The sequence below is a fragment of the Mustelus asterias genome, chromosome 4 (genome assembly GCF_964213995.1).
Source record: "Mustelus asterias chromosome 4, sMusAst1.hap1.1, whole genome shotgun sequence".
Lineage (NCBI taxonomy): Eukaryota > Metazoa > Chordata > Chondrichthyes > Carcharhiniformes > Triakidae > Mustelus > Mustelus asterias.
In genome coordinates this window covers 50,957,948-50,979,552 of record NC_135804.1, presented here as the reverse complement: position 1 = coordinate 50,979,552, position 21,605 = coordinate 50,957,948, and the positions used below count along the sequence as shown (strand labels likewise).

The 21,605-nt window shown below is 47.9% G+C and overlaps 1 protein-coding gene across 1 annotated transcript in view; it reads left to right on the top strand.

Annotated features, from left to right (window-relative positions):
- slc9a5 (solute carrier family 9 member A5) overlaps positions 1 to 21,605 on the top strand; it is a 248,476-nt gene that overhangs the window by 150,417 nt on the left and 76,454 nt on the right. Inside the window, exons 8-9 of the mRNA XM_078211006.1 lie at positions 9,557 to 9,646; positions 11,342 to 11,412. Of these exons, the coding sequence (XP_078067132.1) occupies positions 9,557 to 9,646; positions 11,342 to 11,412 (161 nt within the window). The remainder of the gene's footprint in view (positions 1 to 9,556; positions 9,647 to 11,341; positions 11,413 to 21,605) is intronic.

The following is a 21,605-nucleotide window of genomic DNA, read 5'->3' as shown; positions in this document are numbered from 1 at the left end:
TTCAAGAACAACTAGGAAAGGGCAATGAATGCTGGTCCAGCCAACACACCCACAATTAAAAAAGAACTTACTGACGATCTTTTGGAAATCTGAATATATTACAAAGAATTCAATAAGGTTCACCAAGTATGATTTTCCCTTTTGAAATCCAAGCTGACTACTCTTTAGTATATTTTCCGTTTCCAGGTGTCCTGCGGCTCTATTCAATGAGGATGACAGCATGACTGCCAGAAGAATCCTGTATATGTTAGAAATTATCCTCATATCCATTCCACTACCAAGTACAGATGGGTCCCATTAAGAAAGAGGAACATTTAATTTCTGGAGATATTTCTTTAAATTCTGTACTCTTCATTTTTAGTATTGAGATTAGAATTGAGGGGGGCGATTCTCCCAAAAGTGCTGAATTGGCAAGAAAACTGGTCTAGATCACGACTGTTTTTTCAGTGCAACTTCAGACCCGAATCTCCCCACTCTGTATAATGCAGAGGTCACAATCGTGAATATCATTAAAAACCTGAGGGGGCGGGGCCAATTTGCGCCAGAGTCTGACAGCTCTGGAACTCTGCGTATGCGCAGTGGCCCCGGTCTGGAAGTCTCCCAGTTTGCTGGCCAGCTCGATCGCTGGCCAGCCCAGGACGCCCGCAGTGCAGCCCCACCAGCACCACCCCACCAGCACCACGGCCTGATCGCAGCCCCCACAACATTTCCTGGGCGAGTCCCGTCCCGTCCTGGAACGCCTCAATGTCCAGCCCCCTGCACCCAGCAGTGGCGATCCCCCTCACCCCGGCAGATCCTCCCAATCCCACTGACCCCCGCCCCCCCCCCCATCCTCCTCAGGCCACCCTGAACGCTGCCACCCCCCCCCCCCCCCCCCCCCCCAGCCAAGACTGATCCCCATGCAGAGTGGCAGCGGGACCCCCCACCAATTGCCCATAGGCCCCGCCCACAATAGGCACCACCCATCGGGCAGTGCCAAGGTGCCCCCTGGGCATGGGCACTTGGGCAGTGCCAGGGGGCACAGGCTGGCACTGCCAGGGTGCCCATGCCCAGGGGGCACAACCCCCCTGCTGCCTGACCCTCAGGTGGGCTCCGATTCCCTTCACTCCAGCGGGGTCTCCTGCTAGTTCCCCGAATGTGGGGAGCTACTCTAAACTTTGCCGGAGTGAAGTACTCCTGGCGGGGTGGGAGATGCTATCAGGCCTGGCAAGTTCCGTACCAGGCCCGATAATCACATTTAAAATAGATTTAAAATACATTCAAAAAAGATTTAAATCACTTACCTCTCTTCCCGTTGGTTTCCAGAGCGGTCCCAACTGTGACTGTTCTCTGGCTCTGGGAGATGTGCATGCGTCAGGAACGCATGTGCGAATCCCGTGAAATGGCCAACACGTGCATCTCCCGACCTGAGTGACCAGAACATTTGTGGGTCGCAATGCGAGAATTACTCCCGAGATTTGACATTTTGGGTGGGATTCTCCCCCAAAAATTCTAAGTGTCAAATTCACATAAAAGCTGGAGTAAATCCTACTGGGTTTTTTTCAGTGGGATTTTCAAAATGAATCTCCCACAATCTGTACATCACAGAGTGCCCCAGTGTGACTCGCACTAAAAATCGGCGGGCGGGGTCTATTCCTGCTGGAGAGACCGGAACATAGCAGATGTGCAGTGGCCTGCACTGCCGGCCTCCCAACTGCTGGGCAACTCAGTCACTGGCCAGCCCCGTGACCCTGCAATGCTGGTCATGCACCCCCCCCCCCGCTGCCCCACCACCCTCCCTCCCCCAACCCACCTGATCACTAGCGTCCCGAACATGTCCGGGCCAGCCCAAGCTGGCAATGCCCAGGGGGTAACTCCCCCCCCCCCCCTTACCCCCGACCTCCTGGAGGGCCTCCATGGCCCCCTTCACTCCAGCAGGGTTGGGCTGCCAGCTCTCCACTAGTGGGGAGCTGTTGTAAACCCCATTGGAGTGAATGGAGTGAAACACTCCTAGCCCGGAGGGGGTGGCGCGTGGTGGAGAGACGCCAGCAGGCCCGGAGACTTCCGTCCGGGCCCACGAATGAAATGCAAATCGCAATTTACATAATTTTTCCAGAATTCAGTGTGGAGCTGAGATGGCGGCTGGAGATGCGTGGAGACGGTGGCACCCAGCAGGAAGCCCGCTGCACAGCCTCTGCTTATGTCTCCTGGCCCAGGCTGGGAGAATCGCTCCCTTTAACTCTAGCGTAAATTTATAAGTTTGATTTACATAATTGACCTTCAAACATGGTTCTTCGCATTCTCATTAAACCTGCAGTGAGCTGATTAAATACCATTTTTCGCCATTTAACCACTTTCCGAGAGATGTGAAGATTTTCAGTTGAGCAGCAACATATTCCACAATACATCTATGTGTAAGGGATTAGAATTAAAGGTCATGCTTCAGCTATACAAAGTGCTGTTTAGACCACACCAGGAGCACAATGAGGAGTTCTGGACACTGCATCTTAGAAAGGATATATTGGCCTCGGAGCGAATGCAGCATTGATTTACCAAAATGATACCTGAGCTGGATTTTCCCATCCTGAATTGTGATTGAACAGAAACGGGACAGTGAAACAAAGTAGCGCTAGCGGCCTGTGTGCTGGTCTGTCACCTCCTGTGTCCTGTGTGGTATGAGGCTCAATAACCCTAACCCTCCATTTTGAAGCACCCTGGCTGTGTTCTTGTTTTCCTCAGCAGTGGGAAAGGCTGGGTAAGATGCTCTTTCGGAGAGTTGGTGCAGACTCAATGGGCTGAATGGCCTCCTTCTGCACTGTAGGGCTTTTATGATACCCACTTGAAGAAATTTAAATATCATAATCAAACTTTAATGCCTCCCCCTCCCACCCCCGTTAGATTGTCCATTCATGCCAGCGTGAAGACATGCTGACATGAATCACCACGGGTCCCCATGACACGCACCTGGCAAGCAAAACCTGCCAGAGCACACAAGTGAGTATGACCCCTCGTGGGGACAGAGTCTGCTGCTGGGTGGAGGGAGGGAGGGGGCAGCAGTTAAGTAGTGGGGGACTTCCTTGGGCTGGGGGAGGAGGATTTCCATGATGGGGGCAGTTCTGTTGGGGGGCTCCATGTTGGGGGTGGGGCATTCTATTTTTTATTATTTGTTTCAGTGTGACCTGATCTTAAGAAAATTAAATTGCTGGCTGTGCAGGCTCAATCAGAACCCGCCCCAGCAGCATGATGTAGCGTTACCCGCCTCTTAACTTTTTTTGTGTAAGTACCTAAAAATACGGCAGAGAAAGCTGCCCTTGGGGCTGGTGGCTTCCACCTTGTTTTACCTGCCTGTTGATTCACTTTGCCAAGGAATTAGAAAATTCCGCCCATTTGGGGCCGTTTTCCAGCCCCTTAATTTGAGATTGGGGAGGCCCTCTTAGAATGGTGCCCCAATCTCTGAGGTGCCAGACTTGCTGACTTTGGGTCCCTCCCTTCTCAATGATGGCACAAAACACACTCCTCTGCAAAAAAGTGATTGAGTATTGGAAGATAGAGATCGCACTGCCCAAGCCAATGGAACTTGCACCAGGTTTCCTGAGGTGGCTTGGAAAATTACACCCATAGCTTCAATTTGAAATAGCTTTTATCCACTTCAGATCTTGTGCAAATAAACACACAGACATCACATCAAAGAAAGAATAACTTATTACAAAGCAATAGAGATGTCAATCAAACAAAGCTACCACTCTACTCTGTGAGCAGTTTAACATTGTGCACTGAGCTAAGTTGACTAATCATTCTTGGAGTTATGCCAGTCAGTTACAATGAGCCCACCTAGAAAAACAGATGGTATGGTCATCTGTTCACCAGATGGCTGATCGTTGCAAGATGACTTCATTATGAATGCTTGGCTGAGCTCCTTTTCAGAAACTGTAAGCTGAGCATTTTTGTTAAAGTTCCTTTTCAAAGTTTCTTCTCATGTTTAAAATTTCAGGATCGTTTTGAAGACTTGCCAGACTTTCCAATGGCTTGTTGGTTCTGTACATAGTTGATAGTGGGAGAGTGGTAATGGAGGAGGCATGGGGGTAAGTCATAGGGGTGGGTGGGGGGTATGAGGGGGTGAGGTCTTGAGGGCCTCACATTCATGATTACAACTGGGCTTATGTCCCAATAGATGGAGGTGTGGATTCTAGCCTGCTGGCCTCATAATCTGCCTGCCTCCGTAGCAGGAGGATTCCACCCCGCCCAGCCTCTGAATAAATATAAGGTGGGTGGGATCCCCTTTAAGGGTGGAAGGTTTGTGGAGTCGGGAACTTTGCCAACTCCCATTACATCTTCTTCACAAAATTACCTATATTTTAAGTATACATTTCCTATTTTTAAGAATATTTTAAATATGAATATTTAATCTAACTTTGTGAGAGTTTAAGAAAAACGAAGGGTGCGATTTTCCCAGCCCGCTGCGCTGCTCGAGTAGTGCAGTGGGCCGGGAAATCTAAGCAGGAGGATGGCAACGGGATTTGTAACCGGTGTCCAGCCGATGGCGCAATAGGCTTTGCGCCAGTGAACAGTGCGAGGCTGATTACAATATTGAAATCTTCATTTGAATATCTGTAGCAATCTTTAGCAACGGTATCGTCTGGGCTCGCAAATGTCTCCCACCCCACTGGGGGAGGTTCCCACAAGTTGGTATTAAAGCTGGTTCCCATCAACAGGGACCAGGTAGGATTGCCTCACTGTGGGGGCAGAGCCACCGTTCCCCCCCCCCCCCCCCCCCCCCCCCCCCCCCCAGGAGGTTGGGGAGACAGGTGAGTGCCCCTTGGGCAATGCCCCAGGGCACTTTGGGAGTATCAGCCAGGCACCCTGGCACTGCCCACCGGTCACTCTGGCACTACCATCCGACACTGGGCAGTGCAAAAGAGGGTGGGGCCTCAGAGGGGTGGGGCCTTTTGGGGGGGGGGGGGGCAGACCCGGGGCAGGCCAATCAGTGGGGGGGGGGGAATGCTGTGCAATGTGCACAGTGATTGTTGGGAGAGGCAGTGGGGCAATCTGGGTTGGCCATTGGGGTGGGGGATGGGGGGGGCCGGCCATGTAGGGGGGGCACAATCAGGGATGGCTATGGGAGGGTGGTGTCAGGGAACCATCGGGAGGCCGACGATTGGGGAGGCAGTGTGCATGCAAGATCAGCGCATGCACAGGGACCCACTCAGCGCGCCGATGCCTGGAATGGCAGGACTGACATATGAAGAGAGACTGGATCGACTGGGCTTGTATTCACTGGAATTTAGAAGAACAAGAGGGGATCTCATTGAAACATATAAAATCCTGATGGACTGGACAGGCTAGATGGGGGAAGAATGTTCCTGATGTTGGGGAAGTGCAGAACTAGAGGTCACAGTCTAAGAATAAGGAGTAAGCCATTCAGGACTGAGATGAGGAAAAACGTCTTCATTCAGAGAGTTGTGAACCTGCGGATTTCTCTATCACAGAAAGCTGTTGGGGCCAGTTTGTTAGATATGTTCACGAGGGAGCTGGATGTGGTCCTTGTGGCTAAAGGGATCAAAGGGTATGGAGAGAAAGTGAGAGTGGGAGACTGAAAGTGCGTGATCAGCCATGATCATATTGAATGGTGGTGCAGGCTCAGAGGGCCGAATGGCTCACTCTTGCACCTATTTTCGATGTTTCTATGAGTGGAAAGGTGGGGAAGTGAAGGGGGGTAACAGTTGGGGAAAGAAGGGAGTTAAAGGTGAGGGAGAGAAAAGAGGGGGTGAAATAAGGAAAGAAGGGGGCTGGGGAGAGAAGGGAAGGGTGGGGGAGAGAATGGGTGAGGGTGGGAAGAAATGGGTAGGGGTCGAAAGATGTGGGAGGGAAAGGGAAAAAATGGAGGGAAGAAAGGGGCAGGGAAGGGTTTGAGGATGGGTGGGGAAAGAAGAGGAAGGGGTGGGGAATCGAGAGGAAGGAAGGGATAGAGGAGAGAAAGGGGAAGAGGGGGTGAGGGAGAGCAAGTGTGAGGACTGAGGGAGAGAAGAGGTGCATGGCTGAATTGTGTCTTGACTGGGACAAAGTGCCTCTGTTGAGGGAGTGAAATATAACCCATGGGAGTCACCAAGACTGACAACTGTCTGTGAGCACAGGTTTGGTGTTCAGGAGCTGAAAGGGGCGGCACGGTAGCACAGTGGTTAGCACTGCTGCTTCACAGCTCCAGGGTCCCGGGTTCGATTCCCGGCTCGGGTCACTGTCTGTGTGGAGTTTGCACATTCTCCTCGTGTCTGCGTGGGTTTCCTCCGGGTGCTCCGGTTTCCTCCCACAGTCCAAAGATGTGCGGGTTAGGTTGATTGGCCAGGTTAAAAATTGCCCCTTAGAGTCCTGAGATGCATAGGTTAGAGGGATTAGTGGGTAAAATATGTGGGGGTAGGGCCTGGGTGGGATTGTGGTCGGTGCAGACACGATGGGCCGAATGGCCTCCTTCTGCACTGTAGGGTTTCTATGATTCTATGACACCTGACTAGGCGTAGAGAGAATACGGTTAAAGCACCTCAGCGGAGATAGTGGTGGTTGCAAGCTTCCTCAGTGGGGAATGGGGAGGGTCAGGAGGGATGGAAAATGCCTCAGGATGATGAGTAGGAGTGAAGACAAAGGGATCCAGGCCTAGGTGATGCTAGAGACCATTGCAGAAGATATAGAAAAGAATGGGAAATGGACATGTGTACCGGGTAGATTAAGGTGCTGGACTTGTTGACTGTGTGCTTTTCTCCCTCAGTTGGCTGGGGGAGGAATACTCCCCTGCACTGCCCATATGGCCGTTGTCTCAGTGACTGTGTTGGTGAACAGCACTTCAGGTCATTTAACCTATGCATTTACATTTCCAAGACAGAGAGCCACATCAAGCCTCGAAAATATAGAATACATGGGCGGGATTTTCCAGCCTCACTCACCCGGAAACTGGAAAATCTGGCCAAGATCAAAGGACCTTTCCATCATCCGCCCCTCGCCCACCGCAATTCCCATGGTGGGCAGGACAGTAAAATTTGCCCCCATGAGTTTAGAAAATATTGAATATATTAAAAATGTACTTGACGTCAACCTTCAGCTTGCCTACGTATTTTTGACAAATTGTGTTTTATTTCAAATGTTCATTATTTTATTTAACAATCCTGTAGAGTTAGTTGCTCCAAATGTTGTGGGTCTGTGCAGCAGTTAATGAATCTCCTTAGAAACAAACAAAACTAGCCATCTTGTATATTGCAATTAGCTTGACAAACTTAAGGCGTTAATTAGATGATCGAAAGGGCAGATAAGCAAGCATCTGTTTGTGGGTTTATTGTCCTGTTAACTGTACGCAGGACTAAGCTTTATTGAAAGTGAAGTTTGCACCAAGCAGTCAAAAAGCATTACCAAAGTTCCATTCACACCAGAGTTCTGACAGACAGCAGCATAAAGCAGTCGGGTGTCTCCTGTCTGTTGTAGAGCCTGTTCGAAAGCCTCATCACGTTGCAGATATACAAGTGAGTCACTGAATGATTCAGTGATTAGTCAAAACCAAAATAGTCACTCCCTCCGTGACTTAACTCATGATGACACCGAACACAAACGAGATTCAGGATCTTGTGGGGTTTTTTCTCCTTCCTGTTCTCTTACTCTGACTGGGTTGCAGTTCCACATCACAGAAGTCTTCTCGTAGCCTGCTTGAGTGGCCATCTGAAGCATTTAACCCTGAGGCATTGACTGTTCGGGAGTGAAAGAGATCAGAGTCAAGTCTGTACTAATCGTAATTAGTGCAGCTTTCTCTCAGGGATCCAGGATAATTTATAAAATGGTTGGATATCTCACTTGATGTTTTTTGTCCCCTAACAAGCCCTTTGCTTCTGGGGCTAGCTGTAATGCCACCTTCTGGTTGAGATCAATCATCTCAACACAGGCTAGTGATCAAAACAGAAATCTTCCTGATTTCAATGTCATTTACTCACTGAACCATCAGTTTAACTCTGGTGATTTTATTTTTGACTTAATAATGTCTCTTCCAGCTGATTGCCTACCATTCTCCTGTCATTCAGGAACGATTTTCAGCGCTTCAAGAATTGAAGTAGTATTTTACAGCAGTAAAGCTGAACATTTTGCACGACTTTAGCACAGTTTTGGTTTTGTAACAACACAATATGTGTACTACAACTATAGCCAAAGCATATTCAGCATTGGATTTCTGAGTAGGCTGTGAGACTAGCTCTGGGAAGTAATTTCACATCACTGGGGCTTCACACCAGCTGAAAGTACTTTCACATCACTTGGGTATCACACCAACTCCAGTATAATTACAAGTGAGGAATTTACAGCACACAAACAGACCGCTAAACTCAACAGGTCTATTCCGGTGTTTATACTCACGCAAGCCTTCCTCCTGCCTTATATCACTGAACCTATCAGCATGTCCTTCTATTCCTTTCTCCCCCCCTTATGTTTATCTAGTTTTCCCTTAAATGCATCTGTGCCATTTACGTCAACAATTTCATGTGGCATCTCAACTATTTCACTTGGCAGCATGTCCCATATTCTCAACACCCTCCGAATTCTGAATTCTCTGAACCAAGCAATTCTAAATTTTAATTATAATTTTAATTGTTTAGAGGTTTCTATCATAAACTTTTAACAAAATGAGCATTTCCTCAGTGACACATAAAAATAATCCTTTATCAGCAGGATGCTGGTTAATAAGTAGATACAACAACTGTGTTCTCGATAATCTGACAGTGGTAGAAGCTTGCAGTGTTCTTCTGGATTGTTAAATCATGTAATTCTAAAATGGGTACAAGTATCAAATGAATATTTGCAGTACAACTAAAGCATTTGTGACCATTAATGATTTAGATCTGTGTCACAACAGTGCAGTCTATCTGGACATTATCTGCATTCAGTCAGTCACTGTGGAACTCGCTTCTTACAGTAACAGGTCACTTCACCATATGGATCCAACAAAAGGATAGTTCTTCAATTTTAGTAACGTGAGATGTGTACTTTCTCTGGAAGAAGTGACTAACTGTTGTAACAGCTCACTGAGTTAGTCAGGTACACATCATCATATCCAGATTCGTGCCTGTTGAGTTTCCTCGGTTTTTGATTAAACTGGTCAGAACATCTCACTCAGATAAATTTGAACAGAATAAAGAAGAATCAAGGGATGCTGGGATAATGCAGGAAGGTGTAGCTGGAATAGGAGATCAGCCACAATCTAATTGAATAGCTTGAAGGGGCCAAATAGCTTACTCCTTTCTTACATTCTTATGCTTTTTCTGTTCAGAAGCAATAACAGCATATCTATGATACATGCACCATATGAACGACCCATTGTGTACAGTAACTTACCATTAAAAGCTTGGGGGGTGAATTTGGTCTTAGGTGGCCTTGATTGTCTCAGAGAGTAATCCATAGGCATCAGAAAAGAAGGTCAGTTGGGTGTGAAATGGGTTGTGGAGTCACGAGCACTTCTACACAAGAATGATTTCACTCCCTCCATAATTGTTTTTATCAGCCTTGGGTATATCCAAACATTTCCATTCAAACCTTTCTCTATATATCTTGTTTTCAGGGATTGACCATTAAACCACTTGTTAAATGGCTGAAGGTGAAGCGGAGTGATCATCACAAGCCAACACTTAATGAAGAGTTGCACGAACGTGTAGGTATACAGAACCTAGTCGGTTTTCTGCCAGGAACCCGACCATTTTGTTGGTGTGAATTCAATTTGTCACCCGTTAATTTCCTCTGTTGTGACAAGTGCATTTTCTCACACTCTCACTGACATCCAGCCTACCAAGCAGTGCATAGATGTTGGTACTTGGGGGCAGGAATTTTGTTCTGGAGTTAGGAGTTAGTCAAGGTCGAATCTCGGTCCTGAACATATACTGTGTCAGAAATATTCACCTGACTTAATTTTCAAAGCACTGGGTAATGAATGGCCAGGGAACACACTTCTCGATTAAGGATGGCGGGTGATCTCCTGATTTTTTCTTTGCAAAAATATACTTTATTCATAAAATATCTAAAAGAACATTACAAAACATTTCAAAATGGCCATTACAGAAAGTGCAATGATATTCAAATTTTCTACATGGATCATGTTGCACTCTGAGGTGCTTCAATACAGTTGTGATGCATGCAATATTCACTGTATACATTCAATGCGAGTCATAGAGCCTGAAGCATTCTGTATTGCTGTGGAGATGCCAGCGTTGGACTGGGGTAAACACAGTAAGAAGTCTCACAACACCAGGTTAAAGTCCAACAGGTTTATTGGCTTTTGCTACCAAATAAACCTGTTGGACTTTAACCTGGTGTTGTGAGACTTCTTACTGCATTCTGTATTTCCAGCCCCTCGGTGCACTATGGCTGAAAGACATTTCGACAGTGATATTTCCCCATTGCACCTTTGCTACCCCATTGCTTTGGTGCATTCCTTCAGCATGTGTGACAATAAAGGATGATGTCTGTTCTCCAACTTGGTTGCACGGTTAATAAAGAGTGCAGCGAGGAAATTGCAGTAGATTTGAAGCAGTTTGATAATCATGAGTACCATATTGCCAAAAATCAGACAACAGGAGGAGAATCCAAGCTCTGGAGTCTCGCCCTCCACAATAAGCCCAAAATTTCAGTCATGTTTTTAATTGGGATTTGGTCACTTCCTTTGCTTTCCTTTCCCTCTAGGGTGTCCCCAGTCTGGCACCACTGATAGAAGACTTTGCAGCAGAGATTGCAATATTGTAGTTTTGTATTTATCAACAGTGACGTCAGTTCAGTTTTACTAGCTGAAGCGAATCCTGGACACCCATGCAATGAGAAATCCCAGATAATGGAGGCCAAACAGTTAATTACCTACCTGGATATATTAGTTGAAATCCAGAAAACTAAGTTTTTCCATTTTTTGCAGTTAAACTTTGGGCTGGATTTTCCAGCCGCGCTCACGCCAAGACCGGGAAATCCCACCCGATGTCAACGGACCTTTGCACGGCCTGTGTCCCGCCCGCTACAATTCCCATGACGGGCAGGACGGGAAATTCCACCCAATGTGTTAAACAGAACCTTCTCTGTCTCTATGGAAACAGACTTAACTAAAGGTTGCCTTAGCATCTCATGTTTCTTTAATGTTACCTATCTACATTTTGTTTATAATGAGTTTACAACAGCATTATTGGCAATTAAGACTGTTGCTTCAGAGTGTAGCGACTGTATCTTGCTTCTATAGTGATCCTGTGTATGCTTTAAACAGTTGGCACTTGGCTTATATGGGAATCATCGAGATTTGTGGCCATTTATTCATCAGCAGCAAGTTCGTTCTTAGGAATCTGACACCACCTTTTGCTTCTTATTTTCAAAGGCTTTTGACCACATTCTGGCAGCTGTAGAAGATATTGTAGGTCACCATGGTTACCATTATTGGAGAGACAAGTGAGTAACAAACTAAACAACTCATTTACATGAATTTCTATTCAGTCAATTCAAGAAAGGAAAAGTGGCTGTATGAAAGCTTTCGAATTATATTTCATATAAATCATAATTTACCATAAATTATTCTTTTGTGGAGATGTCTTGTAGACTGATAGTGCACAGAACTGCCTGGTTCAGTATTTTCATTGTACCATCATTCATTTGCTGAGTTGGATTTCTCAGATAACTATCTTTTTGCTTATGTTATCTATGTGAAGATCTCTAATTAAATTTGAAATTTATGGAACAAAAACTCCTTATTATGAATTGCAATGATTCCACAACTGAATGTAGAATTTAGCTATTTATGTATCTGTGTGTTTAAGAAATAAGCACTTTTAAAAATACATATATATTTTTACTAATATTCCTATTGATGTGCAATTTTTTTGATTTAGGGTAAAAACATTTCTCCTAAGAAAAGTAGAGAAAATACTTCCTTTGTTAAAGTTTTCACAATCTCCCAAGCCCTTCAAAGCAAGTTAATTGCTTTTGAACTGTACTAACTGACTTTTCTGTCACTTGTCTCCTTTCATAAGGAAAGATGTAAATGTGTTAGAAGTAGTTCAGAGGAAGGTTTATTAGACAAATTCCAGGCAGGTTGTCGTATCAGGAAATGTTGCAGAGGTTAGGTTTGTATCCATTAGAATTTAGAAGAGTAAGAGGCGACTTGATCGAAACCTTTAAGATCCTGAGGGGCATTGACAGGGTGGATGTGGAGAGGATGTTTTCTCTTGCTGAAGAATCTAGAATAGGGGTCACTGTTTAAAAATAAGGGGTTGCACATTAAGACAGAAGTAAGGAGAAATGTTTTCTCTTAGAGAGTTGTGTGTCTCTGAACTCTCTTCCTCAAGAGATGGTGGAAATAGAGAGGGCAATTCTCGCATCCCGACGCATGCGCGTCTCCCACAGCCGGAGACCAGGCGCAGTTGGGACCGTGTTGGAAACCGGCGAGAAGAGAGTTAAGTAATTTAAATCTTTTTAAAATGTATTTTAAATGTGATTATCGGGCCTGGCATGGAATTCTCCGGGCCCGATAGCATCTCCCACCTCGCCGGGTGTATTTCACTCCGGCGGGGTTTAGAGTAGCTCCCCACATTCAGGGGACTAGCAGGAGACCCCGCCAGAGTGAAGGGGAAGGCAAACGGGGCCCTCTGGGGGTCGGGCGGTGGGGGGAGTGGTGCCCCTGGGCATGGGCACCCTGCCAGTGCCAGCCTGTGCCCCTGGCATTGCCCAAGGGGCAAAGTACCAATGCCCAGGGGGCACCTTGGCACTGCCCACTGGGCATCGGGCAGTGCCAAGGGGCCGGGGCCTATTGTGGCTGGGACCTGGAGGCAGTTGGTGGAGGGGGAGGGAGGGTTCCCGCTGCCACTCTGCATTGGGATCAGTCAGGGCCGGAGGGAGGCCAGCGATTGGGGGGGGTGGTCTGCTGGGGGGGTGGTTGGAGGGGGGAGGGGTCTGCCTCCCAGGGATCGGAGGGGGGTGAGGGGATCGCTACTGCTGGGTGGGTAGGGGGGGGGGTGGGGGCTGGATATCAGGGCGCATCTGGACGCACCATGGTCGGGGCTGGCGATTGCGCTGGCCAGCAAATGGGAGATTGATAGATCGGGGCCACTGCGCATGTGCAGAGTTCCGGAGCTGTCAGACTCTGACGTGAATAGGCCCCGTCCCCCGAGCTTTTAATGAGATTCATGATTGTGACCTCTGCATTGCACAGAGTGGGGAGATTTGGGTCTGAAGTTGAACTGAAAAAACAGTCAGGATTTAGACCAGTTTTCTCACCAATTCAACACTTTTGGGAGAATCGCCCCCAGAGTCTTTGAATATTATTAAGACAGGATTGTGGGGTCGTATCAGCCATGATCTGATTGAATAGCGAAGCAGGCTTGAGGCACCAAATGGCCTACTGCTAATTCATATCTTCATAATGTAGTCAAATATTGGCGGGGAATTTCTGTCCCGGCAGAGGACTGTGGCAGGATCCACCACTGGAGATTCAGCGGCCCAGCAAAAAGTCCATTGACTTTGGATGGGAGTGGGCGATCCTGGCGGTGGGCAGGGCAGGAAAATCCCACCATTTGTTGTAACTTAGGGAAAAATTGCTTTGAGAAAATTTCTATCTGTTGCAGGGGTGGGGGATGGGGACAATGATGAAAAAGAATTATTTTGTAACAGACAATTATTCCAGGGCAGACACATTTCTGAAAGAAGCAAGAATGGCCCAGGAATGCAGAGAAAGTTCTTCGATTGGGAGTCATAAATGGCCATGTTTGAATCTGCTTCTCTCTGGAAGATAACTCTTGTCAGCTGATCACTGAGCAGTTGGACCAAACCCCTGGTGAAGCTGAGGTCTTTCATTTGGAGAAGGAGTATCATTTAACTCACCATCTTACAGCCAAACTTCTTGACTAGCTCTGGAATATTGCCAATGGTAAAATCTGAGGTGGAAACTAATTTGAAGCCTATCCAATGTTTTCAATAGGACACAGGTTTGTGGTGATTGAGAAGCTGTCAAGAAGAGAAAATGAGGCCAATACAGTTTTTTCATTTTGGTTGAGATTTGCTCTCTTGTGTGGTCATAAAAGATGCCTTGACACTTCTCAAAGTACAGAAAGGGAGTTCTCCCAGTGTCTTGGCCAACACTCATCCCTGAACCAACATCATTAAAACAGATCATCTGGTCATTGTTATGTGTGTGAGTTTGCTATGCACAAATTGCCTGTTGTGTTTCCTACATTAAAAGAGTGACTACACTTCAAAAGTACATCATTGGCTGTAAAACATTTTAGGATGTCATGGGTTATGAAAAGCACTATATAAATGCATGTTTTTAGTTCTATATTGTGCATGTGTCTGCAGGAAGACTGAATTTCTACAGGCAAAAAAATGGTTAGGAACCCAGTTACTATAGAGTAAAAGGTTAACATCAGAAGCACACTGTGCTGATGTAATGATGATTTAACATCACATGATGAAGTAACAGGGATCTGGAGGAAGGAGAAGTTCCAACATCATGCAGCGGTCTTAATATGTTTATAGAATCTATAAATAAAGAGTTATGATCTTAGCAATCTATAGTCTTAAGGAGTTTACTTGGGGACTGTAGACAAGCCACAAAGAACCCCACCTAGCCCCTAAACACACAACAAAACCTGGTGGCAGTGGACAGTGAGTAAAAGACGGAGTAAACGTTCCAAGAAGCAGCTACAGACTCAGCATTGGCACTATCAGTGGAAAAAGAAGTGTTTACTTCTGTGAAGAAAATGATGGAGAGATAAGGATATTGGCACATACCTACTAAAAGCCGACTCCACAGGGTGGATAATATCAAAGGGAAAGAAATAGTATAAATGTAGAACACTAACTGGGGGAAAGAAAGGAAAGGGGAAGCAGCTAACATCAGAGCTGCAGCAGTTGAGAAAATCTGGGAGATTGTACCATGGGAGTCCTTGGAGACCAGCCAGGTGCTGGGGCACTTTGGTAGAAGAGGAGGGTGGAGGGAAAAATTCATGATCAAGGATTAGGGTTGGGAGCAAGGGATGGGTGTTGGGCAGTGGTCTATCTTATTAGGGTGGAAGGAATAAGAGAGAAGCGGTGAGGGAAGCCACTTCTGAAACTTACCCACCCTGAAGTTGAGATTCTGGCCTCTACCTTCTGGAAATGCCCTGGCACTGACCTGGAGAACCTTGTGGGGGTGGGGGCTCTGCCAGTGATCTAATGAAAGAGCGTGTATTCGGTAATATTGAGCTGTATCATCAACGATCTCTCTCTTGCCTGCCAGATTACTGACTCACTTAGTTATTAACATTCCTTAGCTTTGACAGATGAGCCAATTATGCAATGGAGTGTGTTTGTGGCAATGATTAGCAGTCAACAGCTAACTCTTTGTGTGCTGAACTCCCCATTATGTCAATCCCAAGGGTTGTCTGCAGCATTTGCTGCAAATGCGAGCAGATACACAACATCCCTGACACAGGACAAAGGCCTCAAAACTCAGCAGGTTGTCCTGCTCCAACAGGCCTTGTCGCAGTGGCATCATCACAGGACACACTCCCCCTTGACAGGGTTGTGCACAGGGCCTTACAGATAACCATGGGGCAGTTCCCTGCATCTTTCATGAGAACCAAAGCTGATGCCAGTAGAAGCATAGAATCCCGACAGAAGAAGGCCATTCACCCCAACTCTCAGACAGAGCACCCTACCCATCTTACCCAGCCCACGTCCTGCCCTATTCCTATAACCCCACACATTTATCCCACTAATCCCCCTAACCTACACATCTTTGGACCAGAGGAAACCCATGCATGTACGGGGAGAACATGCAAACTCCACACAAACAGTCGCCCAAGACCTGGAATTGAATCAGGGTCCCTGGCGCTGTGAGGCAGCAGTGCTAATCACTGTGCTACTGTGCTGCCCATATAGGGTGAAGAGGGTCCTGCATGGATCTCGTCCATTCGGGGAGAGTTCCTTGGAGTGGAACTAAGTGTGATGGCCAACACAGCAGTTAGGGACCATGGAAAGGATGCTCTTCAGGATGGCTGGGCAATTGGAGTCAACTGCACAATGTTTGCCCTTTCTCTTTCTTCTACAGTAGTGAGTACAGCGAGGGAGAGATGGAGCCAGTAGAACTGGCTGAGATCCTTCTCATCTTGAGGCTATGAAGGTGCCAAAGTTTGCTTCTCTGGAAGAAGCAGCAGAGCCCTGAGAAGGAAGGGATGGCAATGCCTGTTCCACAGCAGAGGGGAAACCATTGAGAGCAGCTGTTAGGAGGTGCCATGTTCAGACCAGGATTTACAGAAAGTGCCTAACTTTCCTGTACCTGAGTAAGAATCGGTGTCAGAGGAGACTCCACATGTCAAGGGTCATGGTCACTCTCCTGTGCCACCTGATCCAGGAGTTGACACCACATGGACCTGGTGGATACCCACTGCCTGTCGCCCTGAAAGTGACAGCCACCTTGAACTTTTTTGTGAGTGGCTCCTTTCAGGGCTCCACTGGCGACCTTTAGGGCATCTCACAGGCCTCTGCACTTAAGTACATTAGGGAGGTTATGGATGCACTTTTTGCGAGGGCTAACAGCTTCATAAATTTTAACCGGGACTAGACAAGCCAGAGAGCAAGGGCCTTGGAATTCTCCTAGATTGCTGGCTTCCCACAATTGCAGGGAGACTTTGAGTGCACGTACGTGGCTCTCTGATCCCCTATGCATCAAGGAGTCTCATTTATTAACTTTCACTCCATTAACATTCAGCTCATCTGTGACCACACAAACTGCATCTTCCAGGTATGCACTAGATTCTCAGGAAGCATCCACGACAGCTTCATCATTGGCTGCTCAGAGATGCCCAAGGTATTTGAGGGAGCGCAGCATGTACAAGGTCTGGCTCCTCGGGGACAAGGGGTATGTCCTGAGGATGTGGCTGACAACGCCTGTGTGGAGGCCACAGAGTGCAGCAGAGACCCGATATAACGAGACTCTTGCAGCCATTCGCACTTTGATTGAGCATGTTATTGGATATTGAAGATGAAGTTCTGGTGCCTGGACCAGTTAGATGGAGCCCTGCAATACACGCCCCAGAGATTTCGCACATCATGGTCGTCTGTACTCTCCACAATTTGGCGCTTCAGTGGAATGAGGGGCTGGCCAAGGAGGAGATGGATGAGCAGCACATCTCCTCTGATGAGGAGGATGTTGAGGTGGCTGATAATGAGAAGCCCCTGGAGGATGCAGAGGGAAGCCATCGTGCAATGGTGAGGGCCAGAAGGGAGAGGAGAGCTCGAGATACGTTGATAACCTCATGCTTCACTGATGACCAGGATTATGGTGACCACCAGATCCCCATCATGGGAGATGGGTCTTGCTGCTGTTTGCTGACACCACTCACACAGACCTGATATGGCTCGTGTCATGGTTGGGCAGCATTTGCCCCTAATCCCAACACTGCAGGAAGACACCTCTTCAGTGTGCATGGTGGAGAATTTACCTGAGCTGCTCTCCAGGCTGGTGTCTATTGTCCTGCTGGTCAATGCCCTGGGCTGCTCCCCTGCTGTGTCTGCAAGAGAAAGGAAATGGCATCAGTGTATAGAAGGGCATAAAGATATAAAAGACCAAACTCACATGAGGTTGTTGAGAAGGATGATGGTATAATGGGTCCTCACTCTTGGGTCCTCACTGACTCCCCACCTCCCTCTTGGTGCAGGAGCGGTCCTCATTCTCCACAGCCAGCTGGAGGGCTCCCTCCGCAAATGGCAAGATGATTTTGAGCTTGGCCATTCTTCTGCCCATCTGTGCTCTCTCCCTTTTATTGTGAACCAGCTTGTCCTGTAAGAGAACAAGTGGGGAGAGTGTAAGCAGGCCATGTGCCAGGTCAGATGGTAAGGGTGCCTGACATGTGTGGCGAGTGGCTGGGAGCAGCAATGTGAGGAGGAGAGGAACCAATAGGAGATGAGAAAGTATGTGGGGGGGTGAGTGGTAGTGCTCCTTGAGGTGGCAGTGAGTGAGCTCCCGGTGGATGTGCAATGGGTGTGTGAGTGAGTGAGCGGAGATTGATGGGAAGAGTGACTTACCCTGGCTGAGCAGAGGAGATCACCCTTTCCTGCACTGGACTCGCATCCTCTTGTGCATGGAGCTGGCGCTAACCAGTGCTGCCACTGCCTCTCATATGAGTTTGGTGACCATACTGAGGGCCTCCTCACTGTCTGAGGGTACAAGATGTGACGCCTCTCCTCGGCAGAATCAAGCATTTGGGTCAGGGCTCCCTCTGAGATTCTTGGAGCAGCCTTCCTTGCAGTCACTCTCCGTGCAGGACATGGAACAAGTTCTGAGGAGATGTTTAAATGGAATAATTGAAGCACTCAGCTAATGGTGGGATGGGTGAATCAGATTCCACCCGCCACAGAGGTGGCGTGAAACCCTTGCAAAAAATGTTTTCTTCTTTTTTTCTCTGTGTGTTTAAAGGGGCAATTATGAGTGTGAGGCCAGTATGTTGTTCCCAATGTAGGATGTGGGAGGTCCTGGAGGCTCCTAGCCTCCCGGACGACCATATATGTGCTGGGTGTGTTGAGCTGCGGTTCCTAAGGGACCATGTTAGGGAACTGGAATTGCAGCTCGAGGACCTTCGCCGGGTTAGGGATAGTGAGGAGGTCATTGACAGGAGCTATCGGCAGGTGGTCACACCGGGACCACGGGAGGAGGGTAACTGGGTAACAGTGAGGAAGGAGAAAGCTCGGTTGATGGTGAGCACCCCGGTGGATGTGCCCCTTAATAATAAGTACTCCTGTCTGAGTACTACTGGGGTGGACAGCCCACCTGGGGGAAGCAGCGGTGGCAGTGTCTCTGGAGCTGAGCCTGGCCCAGTAGTGCAAAAGGGTAAGGAAAGGAGGGTAGTGCTAATTGGGGACTCTACGGTGAGGGGGTCAGATAGGCGTTTTTGCGGACACAGACGGGACTCTCGGATGATGGTTTGCCTCCCTGGTGCAGGGGTCCGGGATGTCTCTGGTCGAGTCCCAGAAATCCTGAAGGGGGAGGGAGAGGAGCCGAAGGTCGTGATGCATATAGGTACTGCTGATATAGGTAGGAAGAGGGAAGGGGTCATGAAAAGAGAATATAGGGAGTTAGGTAGACAGCTGAGAAAGAGGAATGCAAAGGTAGTAATCTCGGGATTGCTGCCTGTGCCGCGGGAGAGTGAGAACAGGAATCGGTGGAGAATGAATGCGTGGCTGAGGGACTGGAGCAAGGGACAAGGATTTGGGTACTTGGATCATTGGGACCTCTTTAGGGGCAGGTGTGACCTGTTTAAAAAAGACGGGTGGCACTTGAATCCCAGGGGGACCAATATCCTGGCGGGAAGGTTGGCTAAGGCTACTGGAGAGACTTTAAACTAGAAAGGTTGGGGGGAGGGAATCGAAATGAGGGGACTGAGAGCGAGGAGGTTAGCTCGCAAATAGATAAGGAATGTAAACAGGGTAAGAGGGAGGTTAGGCGAGTGATGGAGAAGGGAAGTGCTCAGGCTGAAGGTCTGAGATGTGTCTATTTTAATGCCAGGAGTGTAGTGAATAAAGTGGATGAGCTTAGAGCGTGGATTGCTGCTTCGAATTGTGATGTGGTGGCCATTACGGAGACTTGGATGTCTCAGGGACAGGACTGGGTGCTTCAGGTGCCGGGTTTTAGATGTTTCAGGAAGGACAGGGAGGGAGGCAAGAGAGGGGGGGGAGTGGCACTGTTGATCAGGGATAGTGTCACGGCTGTAGAGAAGGTGGACGCCGTGGAGGGATTGACTACGGAGTCTCTGTGGGTGGAGGTTAGGAACAGGAAGGGGTCGGTAACGTTGCTGGGTGTTTTCTATAGGCCGCCCAACAGTAACAGAGATGTTGAGGAGCAGATGGGGAAACAGATCCTGGAGAGATGTAGGAATAACAGAGTTGTCGTAATGGGAGATTTTAATTTCCCAAACATAGATTGGAATATCCCTAGGGCTAGGGGTTTGGATGGAGAGGAGTTTGTTAGGTGTGTCCAGGAGAGTTTCCTGACACAGTATGTGGATAAGCCTACTAGAGGAGAGGCTGTACTTGATCTGGTGCTGGCTAATGAACCTGGACAGGTGGAGGATCTCTCGGTGGGTGAGCATCTTGGGGATAGCGATCATAATTCTATCTCCTTCACGATAGCATTGGAAAGAGATAGGATCAGGCAGGCTAGGAAAGTGTTTCTCTGGAGTAAAGGGAAATACAGTGTCATCAGGGAGGAAATTAGACGGGTAAATTGGAAGGAGGCATTCTTGGGGAAAAGTACCGAAGGAAAGTGGAGGATTTTCAAGGATTGTTTGTCTGGAGCTCTGCATGACAACGTTCCGATGAGACAGGGGGGTGTTGGTAGGGTACGGGAACCGTGGTGCACGAAGGTTGTGATGAACCTGGTGAATAAGAAAAGAGAGGCGTACAGAAGGTTCAGAGAGCTAGGAGGTGTTAAGGATTTAGAGGAGTATACGGGATGTAGGAAGGAGCTTAAGAAGGAAATTAGGAGAGCGAGAAGGGGTCATGAGAAGGCCTTGGCGGGTAAGATTAAGGAGAATCCCAAGGCTTTCTACAAATATGTCAAGAGTAAAAGGATGAGATGTGAAGGCATAGGACCCTTAAAAGGTGAAGGGGGAAAAGTTTGTGCGGAACCGTTAGAAATGGTGGAGCTGCTTAATGAATACTTTACCTCGGTATTCACGGTGGAAAGGGATCTGGGTGGTTGTACTGCTGGTTTGCGGTGGACAGAAAGGATCGAGCATGTGGACATAAAGAAAGAGGATGTGTTGGAACTATTGAATGGCATCAAGGTTGGTAAGTCGCCGGGACCGGATGGGATGTACCCCAGGTTACTGTGGGAGGCGAGGGAGGAGATTGCGGAGCCTTTGGCGATGATCTTTGCATCGTCGATGGAGACGGGAGAGGTTCCGGAGGATTGGAGGATTGCAGATGTGGTCCCTATATTCAAGAAAGGGAACAGGGACAGCCCGGGAAATTACCGACCGGTGAGTCTAACCTCAGTGGTTGGTAAGTTGATGGAGAGGATCCTGAGAGACAGGATTTATGATCATCTAGAGAAGTTTAGTATGATCAAAAGTAGTCAGCACGGCTTTGTCAAGGGCAGGTCGTGCCTTACGAGCCTGGTTGAGTTCTTTGAAAATGTGACCAAACACATTGACGAAGGAAGAGCGGTGGATGTGGTCTATATGGACTTCAGCAAGGCGTTCGATAAGGTCCCCCATGCAAGACTTCTTGAGAAAGTGAGAGGGCATGGGATCCAAGGGGCTGTTGCCTTGTGGATCCAGAACTGGCTTGCCTGCAGAAGGCAGAGAGTGGCTGTGGAGGGGTCTTTCTCTGCATGGAGGTCAGTGACCAGTGGAGTGCCCCAGGGATCTGTTCTGGGACCCTTGCTGTTTGTCATTTTCATAAATGACCTGGATGAGGAAGTGGAGGGATGGGTTGGTAAGTTTGCTGACGACACCAAGGTAGGTGGTGTTGTGGATAGTTTGGAGGGATGTCAGAAGTTGCAGTGAGACATAGATAGAATGCAAGACTGGGCGGAGAAGTGGCAGATGGACTTCAACCCGGATAAGTGTGTAGTGATCCATTTTGGCAGATCCAATGGGATGAAGCAGCAG